At 39.4% G+C, this 18,166-nt stretch overlaps 1 protein-coding gene and 1 pseudogene across 1 annotated transcript in view; one reads left to right on the top strand and one right to left on the bottom strand.

Annotated features, from left to right (window-relative positions):
* SCGN (secretagogin, EF-hand calcium binding protein) overlaps window positions 1-1,152 on the bottom strand; it is a 69,241-nt gene extending 68,089 nt beyond the window's left edge. Inside the window, exons 1-2 of the mRNA XM_077143528.1 lie at window positions 836-1,152; window positions 184-254 (exon numbers count right to left, since the gene is read on the bottom strand). Of these exons, the coding sequence (XP_076999643.1) occupies window positions 184-254; window positions 836-917 (153 nt within the window). The 5' untranslated portion in view covers window positions 918-1,152. The remainder of the gene's footprint in view (window positions 1-183; window positions 255-835) is intronic.
* Window positions 1,153-2,198: 1,046 nt separating this feature from the next.
* LOC143668953 (casein kinase II subunit alpha' pseudogene) lies at window positions 2,199-15,232 on the top strand (annotated as a pseudogene).
* Window positions 15,233-18,166: the final 2,934 nt, after the last annotated feature.

Genomic DNA, 18,166 nt, shown 5'->3' with positions numbered 1-18,166 from the left:
GAATCTTTTATAAAGCCTGCCTAAATCCCCTGATGTTGCTAGGAGAGGGAGAAAAATTACACGCATGAAAGCAAGAAAGAGCAGTTAGATGGGTTAGTTGGTAAAAAATCAACAAAAGATGTGAATTCCTGTTATATTTCACTAAGAGACATAAATTAATGTTTAGTGGTACAAAGTACTTACATTAGTACCCAGTTTCATCAATATGTGGTGAAAGAAAGCATCAAGCTCCTTCTCTTCTATGTAACCATTTTCTAAATGCAAAAAGATGTGCATGATTAATAACCACTTATTTAAAATAACTTGCGACTGTTTGTATTTATCTAAATTTGTTCTTAATTTCGCAATTTGTAAAATCCTTGCGGACATTATTCTTTGCTATTTCAGTAACTGAAATGTTAATAAGTTACATTTTCAGGTAATTTTCTTTTTTGGAGGGAGGTGCGTCATTTTGAAGGCTAATAAAATTCACTTTTCCTTTGAAAGAGTGCGAAGTTTACACCAAAGTCACGGAGTGAAAATGAGCACCTTTAGGGAAGGCTGCATTCGGATAGCTGAGTCTCAGTCCACAAGACTACAATATGCTTTACATATATACATCCACAAACACACACATACACACATACGAAGAGATGGGGAAGAGGGACAAGTCCATTCTTCCACCGCCAAATTTCAGCAAGATATCCAGATGTGCAGTATCAGCGCACAGGAGTTAGGTATACTCCATTAACAACGCAGCGGGACAACATTCCCTGCAGGGAAAGACGTTCGGGAAGGGGAAACTCTAGGTCCTTTCGAAGGATCTATACCTGAATTTCCAGGCGCTTCTACTCACCAGCCGCGTCAAAGCGCTGCCAGACCTGCCAGAACCCGACTGCGTCCAGGCGTCCCGGGGCCGCGGGGTGTGCGCTGTCCATGGTGCTGAGCCCAAGACGCAGCACCCGCCGGCAAAGAGAAAGAATGAACACCTAGAGAACTTTGGGAACGACTCTTTGACTATATTTTCTGACTCCTACGCTTCTTTCTTTCTCTATCTGATTTGCTTTGGGGATCTCTGGGTGGGCAGGCGAGAGGGCGGCTGGTGGAGCCGCAGCGTCTCTGAACGGTCCCGAGCCCCGAGCGCGGGCTCTTAAAGAAACCCGCAGCTGCCTCCCTCCCTGCTCCTGGCGCGTCCGGCCCTGCCCCGCCCAGCGTGCACTCTCGCAGGGCCGCAGGGAGCTCCTGTCTGTCTCGGTGTTGCCGAGACTCCGGAAGAAAGGAGCTATATGCAGGCGTCCACGGCCGACTGCCTTCAGCCCTTCAACTTGTTTGTCAAGCTCAAAGGAAACATCGTCCTTCCGTTTGCCTCGCCTTCAAACTTGGGTCTTCAGGGAGTTTTCTGAAGGGAGCTGCGGCGTTTGAAGGGTTGGGAGGGATGTCAGTGTTGGGACCCTTTGGATCTGATGGTTTAGAAATATAGCCTGTGAAGGGAGGAAGGGAAGAGTGATGGTGAGGATTATAAGTTACCATTTAGTAAGGAGACAAAATAGGTCAACAGCATTTATTGCATACTGACTGTATTCAACATTCTCACTGCTGTATTATATTGCACTGCAAGAACTGGCAATTAAATAGATCCTGCAAGACATTGTGTTTTAAGTTGGGGTAATTAGGATGCTGAGGGCAGTGCAGACTGTGCCATGCTGTGCCAGGAAAGGAGAGTCTAAGGGAAGGCTGCAGAGTTCTTAGGTAGAATGCTTACATGATTGGCTCCTAAGAAAAAAGGACAAAAATCATTTGGAGGAACACAGAGCTCTTTCTAATTATCAGAACTGTTCAAAACTTGACTGGGTGCTTTGTGAGACGGTGAGCTACTGTCATTGGTGGCTTTTAACCATATCTTTAACACTTGGAGGGTTGAACTAAATATACGGCATTTCTGACTCTGATATTAACATTCACAGATTATTATTTTTTTTTTTACTATGCACTCAGATTTTCTTATGCTAAATGATTTAACATTTAACAAAGATGTGGATAAATATGCACACAACAGGCTTCTCTGAACATTCTCCTCACAGTGCAGATGCATTCAGTTTGGGACTGGTCCTGAGCAGCATTGTTCTAAGATGCTGGTGAGCACTATTTCCACTTTGCTTCTTTTCTTTCTTTGTTGCTGTATATTTCAAGAGGAAGCTCTGGAGGCTGTTGGTTAACAGATGTTTTTTGTTAGTGATTGGGTGGCTCCAGGTCACCACAGTCACAATCAAAGCTACCGTCCAACGAGACTTCGACTCATCAAGCGAGTGTGGTGTCGGCGGACAGGCCCCAGGGTAAGCTCAGTTCTCTGGCTGTGCTAGTGGCAACGACGTCTCCAAGGCTCTTGCTTTGCCGCAGTTACCGCCATGGAACCCTAACCCACTAGAGAACTCTCACATATATCTTTGTGCTATGAAAACACATAAAAGATAAATATTCATCCTGACATACATGAGAATTATAGAAAATAAATACTATATAAAGGAAGACAACCAGACCTTGTTTTGCCCTACTAGTGTTCAGGTAATAGTGTTACCACACTGTAAAGCTTAAGTATGCTTAATATTCCTAAAATATTAATTTAACACAGATTAATTTTTTAACACCACGTGTGTAAGCCATATAAGCCCAAGAAAGAAAAACAGGGTCACTCATAGTTAGCACCCTAATGCCATTGCTTACTAGTTTTGTAACCTTGGGTAATCAGTTTTCATCCTAGCTTCAATTTTCTCATCTATAAAATGAAGATTATAATATTTGTTTTGGAGGGTTGCTTTGAAGCTCACCACTGCACAATAGTGCAAGTAATTATAGCAGCTATGACATTTTAGATGATGAGATGCATCTGTACTATAAAAAATGGTTTAGAGAAAACAATAAAAGTCTGAGAAACTGTCATTGCTAATAGGAGCCTAAGGATATGAGGCTACTAAATATAATGTGATTTGGATGGGCTCCTGGAACAGAAAAAAGACTTTAGGTAAAAGCTAAGAAGATCTGAATAGACTATAGACTTGTGCTACCAATAATGAAAAAACATAAGTTAGAGGCCCACAGCTCTGGATTTAGGGTCCCAACTCTTACTTTTACTAGTTATGAGATAATTGGGCAAGTTACTCAAAATAAGCCTCACCATCCTCATCTGTACTTCTATTGTTGTTGCACAGGTTATATGAAAAAAATCATATAAACCTCTTAGCACAAAGCACATAGTAAACATTCAGTATGTTAACTGCTAAAATGGTGACGCTTCCATACATAAATACTTGGGAGATGGTGAAATATAAACTCAAGATTTTTGAGGAGTGAGGCTTAGATTAAAAGGGGGAAAATGAGACTTCCGGAGAAGATGGCGGCTTAGTAAGACGCGCGGGTCTTAGTTCCTCCTCCAGAAAAGCAACTAAAGAAACAGAAACAATACGAAACAGCTCCTGGAGTCACGACAGAGACCAAAAAGACAGCGTACCCCACTCTGGAACAGCTGAACGGGCAGGGAGAATCCGCTGCGGTGAGATACTCGAGGGGCGTGCGTTTTCCCGGCCGGGGCGGCTGGCGACAGGGGTCCCCTCCACGCACGTGGCTCCCCGGTCTGACTGGGAACGTTGGATAGCGGGGCCCTCCCGTCACGCTTGGCGTTTCGGGCCAGCTGGGCAATTAGGACCGGCACTCTCCCAAGCCGCGGCGGCCAGCGACCCCCGCCTTCACGCGCGGTTTCCCGGCCGACTGCCGTGCAGACAGACGAGCGCCACGAGCGCCACCTACTGGGCAGGAAAAGAAAAACAGAGCCCAGAGATTTCACAGAAAAACCTTTCAACCAGCTGGGTCCCACACCCAGGGAAATCTGATCAAATGCCCAGACACCAGCAGAAAATAATGGATGACGCTCGGAAAATTGAAGATACGGCCCAGTCAAAGGAACAAACCAATAGCTCAAATGAGATACAGGAGCTGAGACAACTAATGCTGAATATACGAACAGAAATGGAAGAAGTCTTCAAAAACCAAATCAATAAATTGAGGGAGGACATGAAGAAGACATGGGCTGAACAAAAAGAAGGAATAGAAAATCTGAAAAAACAAATCACAGAACTTATGGGAGTGAAGGACAAAGAAGAAAAAATGGAAAAAACAATGGATACCTACAATGGTAGATCTAAAGAGACAGAAGCTACAATTAGTGAACTGGAGGATGGAACATCTGAATTCCAAAAAGAAACAGAAACTATAGGGAAAAGAATGGAAAAACTTGAGCAGGGGATCAGGGAACTGAATGACAATATGAAGCGCACAAATATACGTGTTGTGGGTGTCCCAGAAGGAGAAGAGAAGGGAAAAGGAGGAGAAAAACTAATGGAAGAAATTATCACTGAAAATTTCCCAACTCTTATGAAAGACCTAAATTTGCAGATCCAAGAAGTGCAGCGCACCCCAAAGAGAATAGACCCAAATAGGCGTTCTCCAAGACACTTACTAGTTAGAATGTCAGAGGTCAAAGAGAAAGAGAAGATCTTGAAAGCAGCAAGAGAAAAACAATCTGTCACATACAAGGGAAACCCAATAAGACTATGTGTAGATTTCTCAGCAGAAACCATGGAAGCTAGAAGACAGTGGGATGATATATTTAAATTACTAAAAGAGAAAAACTGCCAACCAAGACTCCTATATCCAGCAAAATTGTCCTTCAAAAATGAAGGAGAAATTAAAACATTTATAGACAAAAAGTCACTGAGAGAATTTGTGACCAAGAGACCAGCTCTGCAAGAAATACTAAAGGGAGCACTAAAGTCAGATACGAAAAGACAGAAAAGAGAGGTGTGGAGTAAAGTGTAGAAAGAAGGAAAATCAGATATGATATATATAATACAAAAGCCAAAATGGTAGAGGAAAATATTATCCAAACAGTAATAATACTAAAAGTTAATGGACTGAATTTCCCAATCAAAAGACGTAGAATGGCAGAATGGATTACGACCCAGCAATACCACTGCTAGGTATCTACTCAAAGGACTTAAGGGCAAAGACACAGATGGACATTTGCACACCAGTGTTTATAGCAGCATTATCTACAATTGCAAAGAGATGGAAACAGCCAAAATGTTCATCAACAGACGAGTGGCTAAACAAACTGTGGCGTATACCTACGATGGAATATTATGCAGCTTTAAGACAGACTAAACTTATGAAGCATGTAGTAACATGGATGGACCTAGAGAACATTATGCTGAGTGAGTCTAGCCCAAAACTAAAGGACAAATACTGTAAGGTCCCACTGATGTGAACCGACATTCGAGAATCAGCTTGGAATTTATCATTGGTAACAGAGACCAGCAGGAGTTAGAAACAGGGTAAGATAATGGGTAATTGGAGCTGAAGGGATACAGACTGTGCAACAGGACTAGATACAAAAACTCAAAAATGGACAGCACAATAATACCTATGTGTAATGTAACTAGGTTGGAACACTGAATGAAGCTGCACCTGAAATATGGTTTTTTGTTTGTTTGTGTGTTGGTATCTTTTGTTTTTGTTTTTTTCTTTTTCCTTTTTATATATATATATATGTATTTTATTAGTATTATTATTTTAATTCTCTTCTCTATATTAACATTCTATATCTTTTTCTGCTGTTTTGCTAGTCTTTTCCTAAAGCGATGCAAATGTACTAAGGAATGATGATCATACATCTATGTGATGATACTAAGAATTACTGAGTGCATTTGTAGAATGGAATGATTTCTAAATGTTGCGTTAATTTCTTTTCTTTTTTTTGATTAATAAAAAAAATTTAAAAAAAATTTTAAAAAAAAAGGGGGAAAATATCATCTCTGGTGGGGAAAGTTTTTGGTAAAAAGTTGGAGAGGTTTCAATGGCTAAAAGATTTCAAAGTGTCTAGAAGATAATTCTGGAGGTTACTCTTATGCAAACTTTAGCCAGATATTTCAAACTACTATAGTATGCCATGTCCCAATCAATAATATTCCTGAAAATCCTAGGGAGTGCCCTAGGTTCTATCTATAAAAATTTTTCTTAGTCCGTTTATTTCTTTCAGAAACTTAAGACCTCCAGATTGATTCTAGGCCAGAAAAGTTCTGAAACCCAGAGGTACCAGTCTCCCCAGGGACAACAACCAGGTTCATTCCTCTATCCGAGAAAGTCAGTACCCCTTTCCAGCACAAAGAAGTTAAAATGGTTGTTGCCCAGATATCCTTGAAGATTGAGAGAAAGATCAAATGAGAGGAAGGAGATGTAACTGCGAAATTAGGATTTAACCAATGACTGTGACTATTGACTCATTATATAGATATTTCTTTTTAGGGTCTAATGTTTTAGAATAGCCAGAAGGAAATACTTGAAGTTGCTGAACTGTAATCCAGCAGCTCTGATCTTGGATAACTACATTGCAAAAAATAAAGCAATAATAAAAAAAAAGTTGGAGAGGAGCATAGTAGGAAGAGAGGACAAAGGGTTCAGTAACTGTAGCCAAAATAAATGGCCTAGGGATTATTGAACACAGCGTCCAATATTAGTCAGGAGAGGTAATCTGTATGAAATCACAAGATTGGTGACTGATTCCATCTTGTATAAAATAGTGGGAAAAAGGAAAATAAGGTGAATGTTAGAAGTAGTAATCAAGGTCCAATGAAGGAGGGTGGTTAAAGAAATGATGATGTGCTTCACCGCACAGCAGAAATCTTGATTTTGAAGTCTAATGATATAGAAAAATGCTCTGAACACATAGCTAAGATGAAGAAACAAATTACAAGAGTGTAATTCAGAGTGACACAATTATGCAAATTAAAAGACATATTTCTACACATAGAAAAAATGGAAGGGTATATGCAAATGATGTCAATGATATTTACCTGTGGGTGAGGAAGAGGGAGATTCATGAATGATTTTCAATTGGCTATTTGTAATTTTTCTGTTTTAAAACTTTCTACAGTGAACATATAATGTAAACTATTATAATTTTTAAAAGTTGTAAAAGTGAAACCTAGGGGAAAAAAGAGAGGATAACTACAAGGATGGCTGTTCTGGTGATTGGAGAATAAACGGAACACAGAACAATTTCCAGAAACTGGGCATCTGGAGCTCACTGGGGAGTTGCAATTTCCATTGAAATGATGGCTTATTCTCAGATTTCTTTCTATAAAATATCTACCATTCATGAAAAGATGCTCAGTATCATTAGCTATTGTGGAAATGCAAATCAAAACCATGATGAAATACCACTTCACACCCACTAGAATGACTACCATTAAAAAATGAAAAATAACAAGTATTGGAGAGGATGTAGAGAAATAAGAACACTTGTACCTTGGTGGTGGGAATGAAAAATGGTGCAGCTACTGTAGAAAATAGTTCTGCAATTCCTCAGAAAGTTAGGTATAGAACTTTAACACCAGGCACTCACATTTCTAGGTATATACCTAAAAGAGTTGAAAGCAGGAACTCAGATATTTGCAAACCAATGTTCATAGGGGCATCATTCACAACAGCCAAAAGATGGAAGCGACCCAACTGTCCATCAGCAGATGAATGGATAAACAAAATGTGGTATATCCATGCAATGGAATATTATTCAGCCATAAAAAGGAATGAAGTTGGGCAGTGCAATGGTGGCTCAGGGGCAGCATTCTCGCCTGCCATGCCGGAGACCCAGGTTCAATTCCTGGTGCCTGCCCATGTAAAAAAAGAAAAATTAAATGAAAGGAATGAAGTTCTGATACAATGTGAACCTTGAAGATATCATTTTGAATGAAATAAGCCAGATAACTAAAAGGACAAATACTGTAGGAGTTCACTTACATGAAATAAGGAGAATATGCAAATTCATTAAGTCAGAAATAGAATACAGGTTACTAGGGGCTGAGTGGGGGAGTGGAATGGAGAGTTGATGTTTAATTGGTAGGGAGTTTCTGTTTGGGATGATGGAAATGTTTTGGCAATGGATGATGGTGGTGGAGGCACAATTTGGGGAATGTAATTAACACCATTGAATTGTATCTTTGAAAAGGGATACAACCCTTACGTTGGGTAGCAAGCGACCACACAAAGAAACAAACCATAAAACAGCACAACACAAAGAGTGAACCATAATGTAAATAATGAGCTCAAGCCAATAGCAGAAGTATAATAATAAAAAAGTCTCTTTACCACGGCACTAGATTGATAATGTCTGAGTACATCGCATTTCCTCAAACTAAGGAGAGATTTCCTTTCAGAAAAAAATCATTCAAATCTTAGAGAAGATATCCATTAGGAAGGTACCTAATGAACCATATTAGCAGGAGACACCTTTAAGACTGTCTCATTGGAAAGATTCTTCTACATGGGAGAAAAGGGATGGATATACCGGGTGGAAGAACCACAGGTGATTGACCTGCGACTCACTGTTCAACCAGAGAACTCAGAGGAAAGCAGATACTCAGAAAGCAGCTAGAAGCCAACTTAAGATAGATTGTGCAGTTTACGGGTTAAATTCAGCCCCTTCCACACAGATTCTGATTCATTTGTTGGAGCAAGGCCTCTGCATCCATATTTTTTTAAAACTCCCCAAAGGATTATACTATCAGAATCACTAACTAGCCTTTTGTCTCCAAGTTTCCTGCTACTCATATTTAGTCATTTTATTATTTGGTTATGATTTCCCTAAACTATAATCGATTTGGAAAAGGAAAAGATCTCTAAGAAATTAATATCTCTTACTAACACCCCATTTCTTTCAAAAAGCTAGCAGAATTTACACTTGTATATCACTTTGGTAAGATGTGACATTTTATGGAGAGGTTGGAATGAAAATCTAAGCTAAATTTTTTTTTAAATAATTTTCTGCTAGATTCCATTTTCTCCTGTGATAATTTCCTGCTTTCCTCATTAGCATAGCTAATTGATGGTTAGCTGCACTAGAAACAGCAGTGGTATATAATTTGAAGCATTGCTAATTAACTCTGATGCATGCATTTGACTGTAAGCTAGAATATTTGCATCATTTTACAAACTCAGGATCATATTTCTAGTTGGAATTATGAATCATGCTTTCTGCGGCATCATCTCCCAACCGTTATTGAACACACAAACATGGTGGACACCATACAGACGAGCCAAGTAGCTGTCGTCACTGCCTTCTAACATTCATAGGAATCGCCTTTGGTTTAATGCCATTCCAGCTCCAAAGGGCAAAAAAAAAGCAGAATAAAAGAAATTGAATAGTTATCACAAGAAAACATCAGAAATAGAGTTAATGCTTTTTAAAAATATACTTTAAAAAGTTATTTTCTATTACATGCATAGTACAAATAATTTCAATAACATAGATAAGAAAAATTTAAAACTCTCCCATAATTTCACCACCTAGAGATAGACAGTAATAACGTGTCAGTTTATGCCATTTTTTGTATGCCCCAAAATTGGGTTATACTGTTCCATAACTTACTTGTTTCATTTAATATTAATAATACTTTTTCTTGTCATTAAATATTCTTTTACAATCATTTAATGGTGATATTACAATAATTTACTTAGCTAATATTCTCTTTATGGACTTTTAAATTGTCCCTAAGTTCTTATAATCACTGCTGTGATAGTTAAATATTCTCTTTTAGCTAAACACTCTCATAATTATTTCTTTAGGATAAATTTCTCAATGTAGAAGTACTAGACTGGAAAGTACATAACATTTTAAGTTTTTAATATATTTTTAAACAGCTACCATCCTGATTTTGCCAGTTGTTCTTTAAATTCTTTTCCTTTTTCTTTAATTTATTTTGTTTATTAAACATATCAACATAAAAACACAAGCATTCTTACCATATGATTATTCCGTTCTACATATATAATCAGTAATTCACAATATCATCACATAGTTGTATATTCATCACCATGATCACTTCTTAGAACATTTGCATCAATTCAGAAAAAGAAATAAAAAGAAAGCAGGAAAAAATTCCTGCATACCATACCCCTTACCCTTCCCTTTCGTTGATCACTAGCATTTCAATCCACTAAATTTATTTTAACATTTGTTCCCCCTATTATTTATTTATTTTAAATCCATATGTTTTACTCATCTATCAATAAGGTAGATAAAAGAATTCAAGGTTTTCACAAATTTTTAAAAATTTGGCAATTTTGCCAAAAAATACCCCCATTTGCTGTGGAAAAGAGTACCTTTCCCCCCGTATTAACAATTACAAAAACTTTGAATGGGATGAATTCTAAAATAGTAGTTAATCTTTATTGTATAATCATTTTTTTGAATAGTTCAGAATTTATTAAGAGGCAGGCCATGTGTTAGATAAAATCTGTAATAGTCGAATAGCTCATTAAAATCCCTTGCTCTCTTTCCCCAACCAACCCCTGCCTCCTGCCAATACATAGCATCTAGCAGTCTTGCAAACAACAGATAATTACAATTTCTATATCGTCCCAACAGTATCAGGTTTTCTTAAGGTTACATACAATTTACTTATGCAAGGAGACTTTGCTAAACTATACTAAAGAACAAAACCAGTTCTTAAAAATCTTTAGGTCTGTTAAAACAAACTGAAACTATTAATTTTTTTCCACCCACTTATACAGAATCTTCCTATTACAAATTTAGTAGCAAAAATTATAAAGTCGCTTGCTAATTTATTTTCTTCCTCACTTCTTCTGCCTCTTCTTCCACTTTCCTAAGTATTAGAAAGGTTTCATATCATTTAGCTTCATGTCTGATGTACAGTACCTGTGAAATCTATGATTGCCATAGCTAAATCCAGGTGACCCACAAGGAATAAGGACTTTATTGTATTTGTTCCCCAAATGGCTTGTGAATTTGAGTAACAAAACACTACTACCTTAATGAGCTTCTTTTTCTCGTTTAATTATATGGGTATTTAGCTGGTTAATTTGAAGCCTTTCTTTATTTCTTATATAATCCTTCGAAGCTATAAACTTCCCTCTAAGTACTGCTTTATTTGAATCCCATACATTTTGTTTAATTGTGTGTGTGTATACATAATCCTTTTTTTGATTGCCACAATGATTTCTTTTGGACCCGCAGTCAAAATGCTTCCTAAATTTTAAATATGTTGTGGTTTTTCTAGTCATCTTTTTGTTACTGATATGCTATGGATTCAGTAAAATGTGTCTAGGCATGTTACCAGCTCTGCTAGAGACTTAATCATTTTCTGTTGAAACATTTTCTCCCTGTCTTTCGTATTCATGTTCATATTCTCATCCTCTTTCTCAGCCCTTCTCCTCACTTTCCTCCTGGAACTCTTGGTAGAAATATTTCAGCCCTGTTCACTCTAAGCTTCTCCATATTTTCAAGCTCTTCGTTTCCTTGTGCTGCATACGGAATATCATCTTCATATCTGTTTTTTTGATTCATTAATTTTTAATTCAATTGTATTTAATCTACTGTTAAAGTAAAAATTTATGCTTTTAATGTAATCTATTTTGATCTTTTTCAAATATCATAGTCATATTTTATAGTACCTTATTTTTTCTGATATTCTCAATCTTTTATTTCTTTACACACATTAAACAAAATTATTTAATATTCCATTCCTTATATTTCCCATATCTAAAGTCTGATGTATATATTTTTTCTTTTAGATCTCATTCATAGCGTTGTTACCAGACAAAGTCCATGGATTCTTTTGCCTGGCGTGCTCAAAAACCAATTCCTGAGACACCGGGGTTTCAAAGAGAAAAAGAGTTTATTAGTAGGCATGTAGTAGGACAGCAGATGGCCTAGCAGCCCAAAATCTGTCTCCTTGAACTGCAGTCATTCTGGTAGTTTTATTAGAGAAAAGATGGGCAGGGTTTAGGATAATGAGCATGGTGGCTCCAGATGATGTCATTAGAGCGGATCTGATTATTGAGCATGTGCAGACTGATTACATGCTTAATCACAGAACATGTGTAAGAAAATGGCGGAATGAGGTCTAGGTGACTTGTAGGTTAAAGTCCAAGCCACTGTGCATGGCAGGTGGGCCCACCCTGGCTAGGTCTAGTCTCCACCATCAAGACAACCCCAGACTTGGGGTGGGTTAGTTCTGAGCTGACCCAAGACCCTTCATTAATAAACATTAGGGGCTGTCTTTAGTGATTACAAGATTCTAGAGTTGAAAAACTGGATAACTGGGTACAAAGGAAGGTTAGTCACAAGGTTTTTACAATCACAGGGACAGAAGATAAGGGCTATACAGTCATTATCAGAGATCAGGGCAGCTGGATTACAATCTAGAGATTTCAGGAATTTCCCTCTGTGTGCTACAATATGCTAGAAAACAACAGAATATCTTTATAAAGATTCAGTAATAAAAAAATCATCCCTTAAATCCTGATTTTTCGGTCACAGTGTCTTGTTTCCTTATATCTTCCTTATGTCCTTATGTCTCTTATGATTTGACTGTGAACACTCATATAAATCTCGTAATGTCATCTATAGGAATACTTTGCAAAGTGGGTTGAAGGTGGGTTTCTCCAAAGAGGAAATGCATATACGTATAGCAAGTGACTGGGTTATTAATTATTATATTAACTTTAGAGTAAATTCTCAATTTGTGTTTTGTTTTGTTTTGTTTGGAACACCCAGGTAGAACAAACTCAGGCAGCAAAACTGTATGAGATGTAGTCTGTGCTTATAAATTCTTAGGGGAGATAGGTAATTTTCCCTTTGACTCAGAACTAAAGTTTAAAACAGATAATCTTCAGTGCAGCCCCTTGGGGTGGGGATGGGGGTATTTCCTTAATATTGAGGTCTAGATTTCCCTAACATTGGTCCTTTAGGGTCCAGTTTTATGAGGTGAGTCTCTTATTAGATGCCTCTATTTAGGCTTTGTCTGTTGATGCTGTAAAATTTGGACAAGTTTACCTCATTTGGCAAATACTCTCAAAACAAACCAAATTCGGCTGACATTTACCTCTCTAGATTCCTATCTTCACTTAGCTATTTGCACCAGAGTATCGTTTATCAAATTGTCACTGCATTCGTGTATTTTATTTTACTTATTCATTTTTTGCATGGGCAGGCATCAAGAATTGAACCCGGGTCTCTGCATAGCAGGCGAGAACTCTGCCTGCTGAGCCACCGTGGCTTGCCCACATTAGTGTATTTTACAAAGAGTTTGAAAACCCTCTGTTGAGCATTTTGTTGTTTTTCGTTGGGTGGATCAGTCAGCATACCTCATCCACTACACTGTGAGGAAAGAGAAATTAAGAATTTCTTAATGCTAAGGGTCCTTGTAAAAATTCCTGTTTTACTGTGTTGATGCTGAATTAAAGTGAATTTTCCTTTTTTTCATCTGATGAAAAGGTTTGGTGTAGGGTGCTCTCTCTCTCTTTCTCTCTCTCACTGTTTCTTCAACCTTCTATTCAGCAGTATTCTTTTTGAGACTAGGTACCTCTGAGCAGACGCCTGACGTTGCAGATAAGACAAAGAAGAAAGTGAGTGATTGATAAAGTTTGTTTCAATGCATGTTTATAAAAGGTCGCATTTATGCATAATAACACCTCATCTTTGTCAGTCCTTGAATTTCAAGGACGTTATTATAAGCTGAAACGTTTCCTGAAAACCTTTTGAAGACTTAATAAAATCAGCTGAAGTCTTGAATAAAATCAGAATTAAAGTGAAAGAAAGAAGTACAGAGTTACCAAGTGATAGGGGAAATGTAATGCTTCCTTCTAGGAGGAAAGCCCCTGCTTGGAAAGAGCTGCCTGCAGCGTAGCTCTCTGAACACCGGCAGAGGTGGGTCGGCCTGGCAGCAACACCCACGCTGAATTCATCGGTCCAACCACGACTCCCATCACCAGATCTGGAAAGCATTTTCAAGAGCATCTAGATTCAGTGCTCCCCAAACCTTCCCTGATTATAGTCTAAATTGAGTTAGGGGTGTTCATTAAATCTAAAGAATTTCTGGTTCCTGTCCAAGACCTGCTGAATTTTTAAAAAATGCCTAGGACAGGCCTGGAATCTGTAGGTTAAAAAGCCATCCAAGAGCCCCCCGCGCGCCCCCGCCCGCCTCCCGCCTGGCGCCGCCGCCCGCCGCCGCCCTCTCCTCCCACTCCTTTGGCGCCCCGCGTCCCGCCGCCGGCTCCGCCCGCCCCCATGCCGGGCCCGGCGGCGTCCCCGGGTCCTGCCCGCCCTGCCCGGCCGCAGGCAGCGGGACCCGGGTCTACGCGGAGGTGAACACCATGAGGAGCCGCGGCTACCGGGACTATGAGGCGTCGGGTCCCAAGCTGGGGTAATCAAGATGGTTACCAACCGGTTCAAAAACTTGGGGAGAGTGTAGTGAAGTATTTGAGGCCATTAACATCACCACCCCCAAGAGAGCGGTTGTACAAATTCTCAAGCCAGCGAAGAAAAAGAAGATAAAAGGAGAAGTTAAGATTCTGGAGAACCTCCTTGTTGGAACAAATATTAAGCTGATCAAAGACGCCGGCTTTGGTATTTGAATATGTCAGTAATACAGATCTAAAGATACAAATACATCTGACGCATTTGAAAACGTAGCTTTACTTCCTCCCCACTTTACACAGACGATAGAATGTTGTATACACTCTTCTCTCCTCCACAACATTGTTTGAGTTTTTCTACCAATAAAGAGAAGAATAACCTAACTTCAATGAAGCAACTCTATTTCTACCAAATCCTGACAAACTGATATCCAGTTTTATATGTATGAACGTCTTAAAGCTCTGCATTATTGCCACAGCAAGGGAATAGTGCACAGGGCTGTGAAACCTCACAATGAATGCCATGCCATGGTAGACCACCAACAGGAAAAGCTGCGACTGATAGGCTGGGAGTGGGCAGGATTCTATCAGCCTGCTCAGGAGGACAATGTGCATGTATCCTCAAGATACTTCCCAAGGACCAGAGCTTCTTGTGGACTGCCAGATGTAGGATTATGGCTTGGACATGTGAAGTTTGGGCTGCACATTAGCAAGCATGATCTTTTGAAAGAAACCCTTCTTCCATGGACACAAGCCAAGGTTCTGGGTACAGATGAGTTTACAGGGTAACTGAAGAAGTATCACATAGACCCTAGACCCACACTTCAATGATATCTTGGGACAACACTCATGAAAACGCTGGGAAAACTTTATCCATGGTGAGAAAAGACACTTTGTGAGCCCCAAGGCTAGATCTGGGGAAACTTCTGTGATAAGACTATCAAAAGAGACTGATGGCCAAAGAGGCCATGGAGTACCATACCTCTAGCCTGCAGTGAAGGAGCAGCCCCAGCCCTGTGCAGATACTGCTGACCTTTCCAGGGGTCTCACCACAGCACAATGAAGACTGGGAAGCAACAGATAACGCAGCATTGATGCCTGCCAATAAAACCAACCAACCAACACACACATCTTGAAGGAAAACCAAGTGTGATGAAAAGAAATTCTAATCATTCCGCCTAAATGCAGAGAAGAGTAAAGATCTAAAAGTTTGTTAAAAAGAAAGAAACTCCCCAGTAGTAGTCTATAGGGAGCTGTGCTCTGGCAGCATGATGATGCAAATGGTTCAGGATCTGAGGGAAAAATCCCTCTGGAATGCATGGGAGATGGGAGATGTTGTACATTACCTTTTTAACAGGAGACCACTGTTGAATTAACCCTTTCAGTCAACAAGCTCTGAATATCTGACGTCCTATCTATTCCATTGTGGTCTGGGTTTCCTTTGGTGAGATTCAGGTTCAAGTTTTAGCAAAATGTCAGCAGTCTGTACTGACACACCAGCTCATTTATGAAAAGAAGATATTAAGCAGTGACAGTATTTCTTGTTTTTTTTAACACTCTTTTACAAATTCATGTTTTATATATATTTTTTTATGACATGAGCTCTCCAGGAAATGTAGCTCATCCCTGCAATTTTCCTCCAGGTGTATTCATATGGGAGCAAACGAATCACTTCACAAAAGAGTCCTCTTTGATGTCAGGTGGCATCACTTTAAACCCTGCCATGCCACAAATAGGTCCATTAGTCTCATTGAAAGTTAGATGCCAAGTGTGTAACTCAAACTATAACCTTTGTTGCTTTGCCTAACCATAAAAATCTTGTTGCTTTTTTGTTTACCCTTTTTTCCCCCTGCCTTGTAAGGAAAACGCACCACTTTCTAGCACATACCTTTGTGTGCAACTATTTTAATGCGCCTCTTCAAAACAAAGACTTTTTGTTCACAACCATAACTAAAGCTGGAAAGTCAGTCGTCGGGCAGGTCAGGGAAGGAGAAAAATGTTCCATTAAAGTTTATTGAGGAAAGATTTATTGGGTGAAAGATATGTACCCCTGCCCCCTTATTCACCTCTTTTTATCCCCATGAGAAAAATAATTTCCCCCTGTAATCAGGGTAACACACATTTTTAAGTTCTGGTATGTGATACATAATGTGATGAAAAAGGCAAGTCCTTTCTGCGGGCAAGGTGTGGGAGTTGTGTGGCAAGGCCACCAAAGTGACTGAAAGGAGAGGATTATACCAGGCGCTTGGGAAGGAAGTCGATCTACTGGTGCAAGGGTTAAAACTTTATATTCACCATGCTAACCTGTACTTTAGCAAAAGAAACTAGATTTTTTTAAATTTCAATTTATTTAAATTTTGTTATTTAAACAGGGCTGATTTCATTTTAGGGGCTTGTCACCAACACAGTTTGCAGGCAGGCCCCTCACCCCAGCTAACTCTTGGAATCTCAGCTGCATAGCTGTGCTACAGCCGTAGGGATTTCACACACCTTAGCTAGAGCTAGATGTATCATCACATCCCACTTTACGATTTCTTTATTAACTATTTAATAATGCCACACATTTTTACAAAGTTATGTCGTTTGTTTGAAACATCTGTTTACATTCCACATTCCAATAAAATCATTTTGGTATTGGTAGGGGGTCCGATCTCTAAATGTAGATTCTCTTTTTTGTCGGTCAGTCTGCAGGAACTTAAAATGCAAATAAAACTCTTCTCTTATTACAGAGTTGGCTTTACAGAATAAGAAATAAAATAAGATCCCAAAGGCAGAAAATGAGTTCAGCTAAGGTTCTCGTACCAATACTACGTGCCCGCGTTGCACATTCTATATACTATGTTTACATTGTCCTACGTGAAAATCGAAAACAAGACATGCACACTCAGCTGAGCCTATATCACTGTGTCAGACAGCAAACTCAATGTTTTGGATTCTCAAAAGCCTTCTGTTGTGCCCGTACAGGCAATATCTAACCATTGGCTATTATCAGGGAGGTGGGCTACTACGTGTGTCTTTCCTGCTCCCCTACCTCTCATCTCCCTTTCTCACCCATTCTCCCTGCCCTACCTTTCTTTTTTTTTTTTAAAGTTGCCTGTCTGGACTAGGTAGGAAGAGCCTGCTAGAGGGTCTTGGTAAGCAGCGTCCCCTTGGTTCCCCCGGAGGCAATAAAAGCATCTGGAGAGCCGAGGCAGGTGACCTGCCTTTAACTGCTCTCTCGTCATAATTTTAGCATGTGCCAACACAGCTAATCTGCCTGTCCTTGGGTTCTGTAAATGAAGTTTGAAACAGGAGTAGTTCTTCCTTTTTATGTATACAATTTCCTTTTGCAGCACCTGTGCTTTTTACCTGTCCTCATGCCTTAGAGTGTAACTGGGTGTGAAATGTTTGCTCCCTGAGTCTGGTCTTGACAACTGGACTTGCTAGCTGACTAACTCTAGGCTGTCCTTTCTCACAATGAAGAGTCCATTCTAGACCATCTGTCTCTCACCAGTCTCCAAAATCATTTTGTGTCCAGACTCCCGGAGATTTTAGAGTATCTACCTGGGTTAAAAGATGGTCTTGGAGAGCTCTAAAAGATGTGTGTGTGTGTGTGTGTGTGTGTGTGTGTGTGTGCATGTGTGTGAGTGAGTGGCAGTCTAGTCTTATAGGTAGATTAAACTATGGTAGATTCACCTACAGAATGTCCTTTTTAGTTAGCATATTATTTCTTCAACTCATCTCAGTAATTTTTATCAGACGTTTTGTTTGCTTCTTTACCTTACAACAGGCTTAAAGCGCCTATAAGGACTTGATTATTTCCTAGAGAAAAGCAAAAAAAATGTGGGGAACAGGGCAATGATACACTATCATCTCAGGTACTGCCTGTGTTCAAGAACATGCCTGGCATGGTGAGAACAGATCAGTATATCACAGTGTATTG

This window comes from Tamandua tetradactyla, chromosome 25 (genome assembly GCF_023851605.1).
Source record: "Tamandua tetradactyla isolate mTamTet1 chromosome 25, mTamTet1.pri, whole genome shotgun sequence".
NCBI lineage: Eukaryota > Metazoa > Chordata > Mammalia > Pilosa > Myrmecophagidae > Tamandua > Tamandua tetradactyla.
The sequence above is the reverse complement of the archived record's forward strand: the minus strand, read 5'-3'. Positions and strand labels throughout refer to the sequence as shown.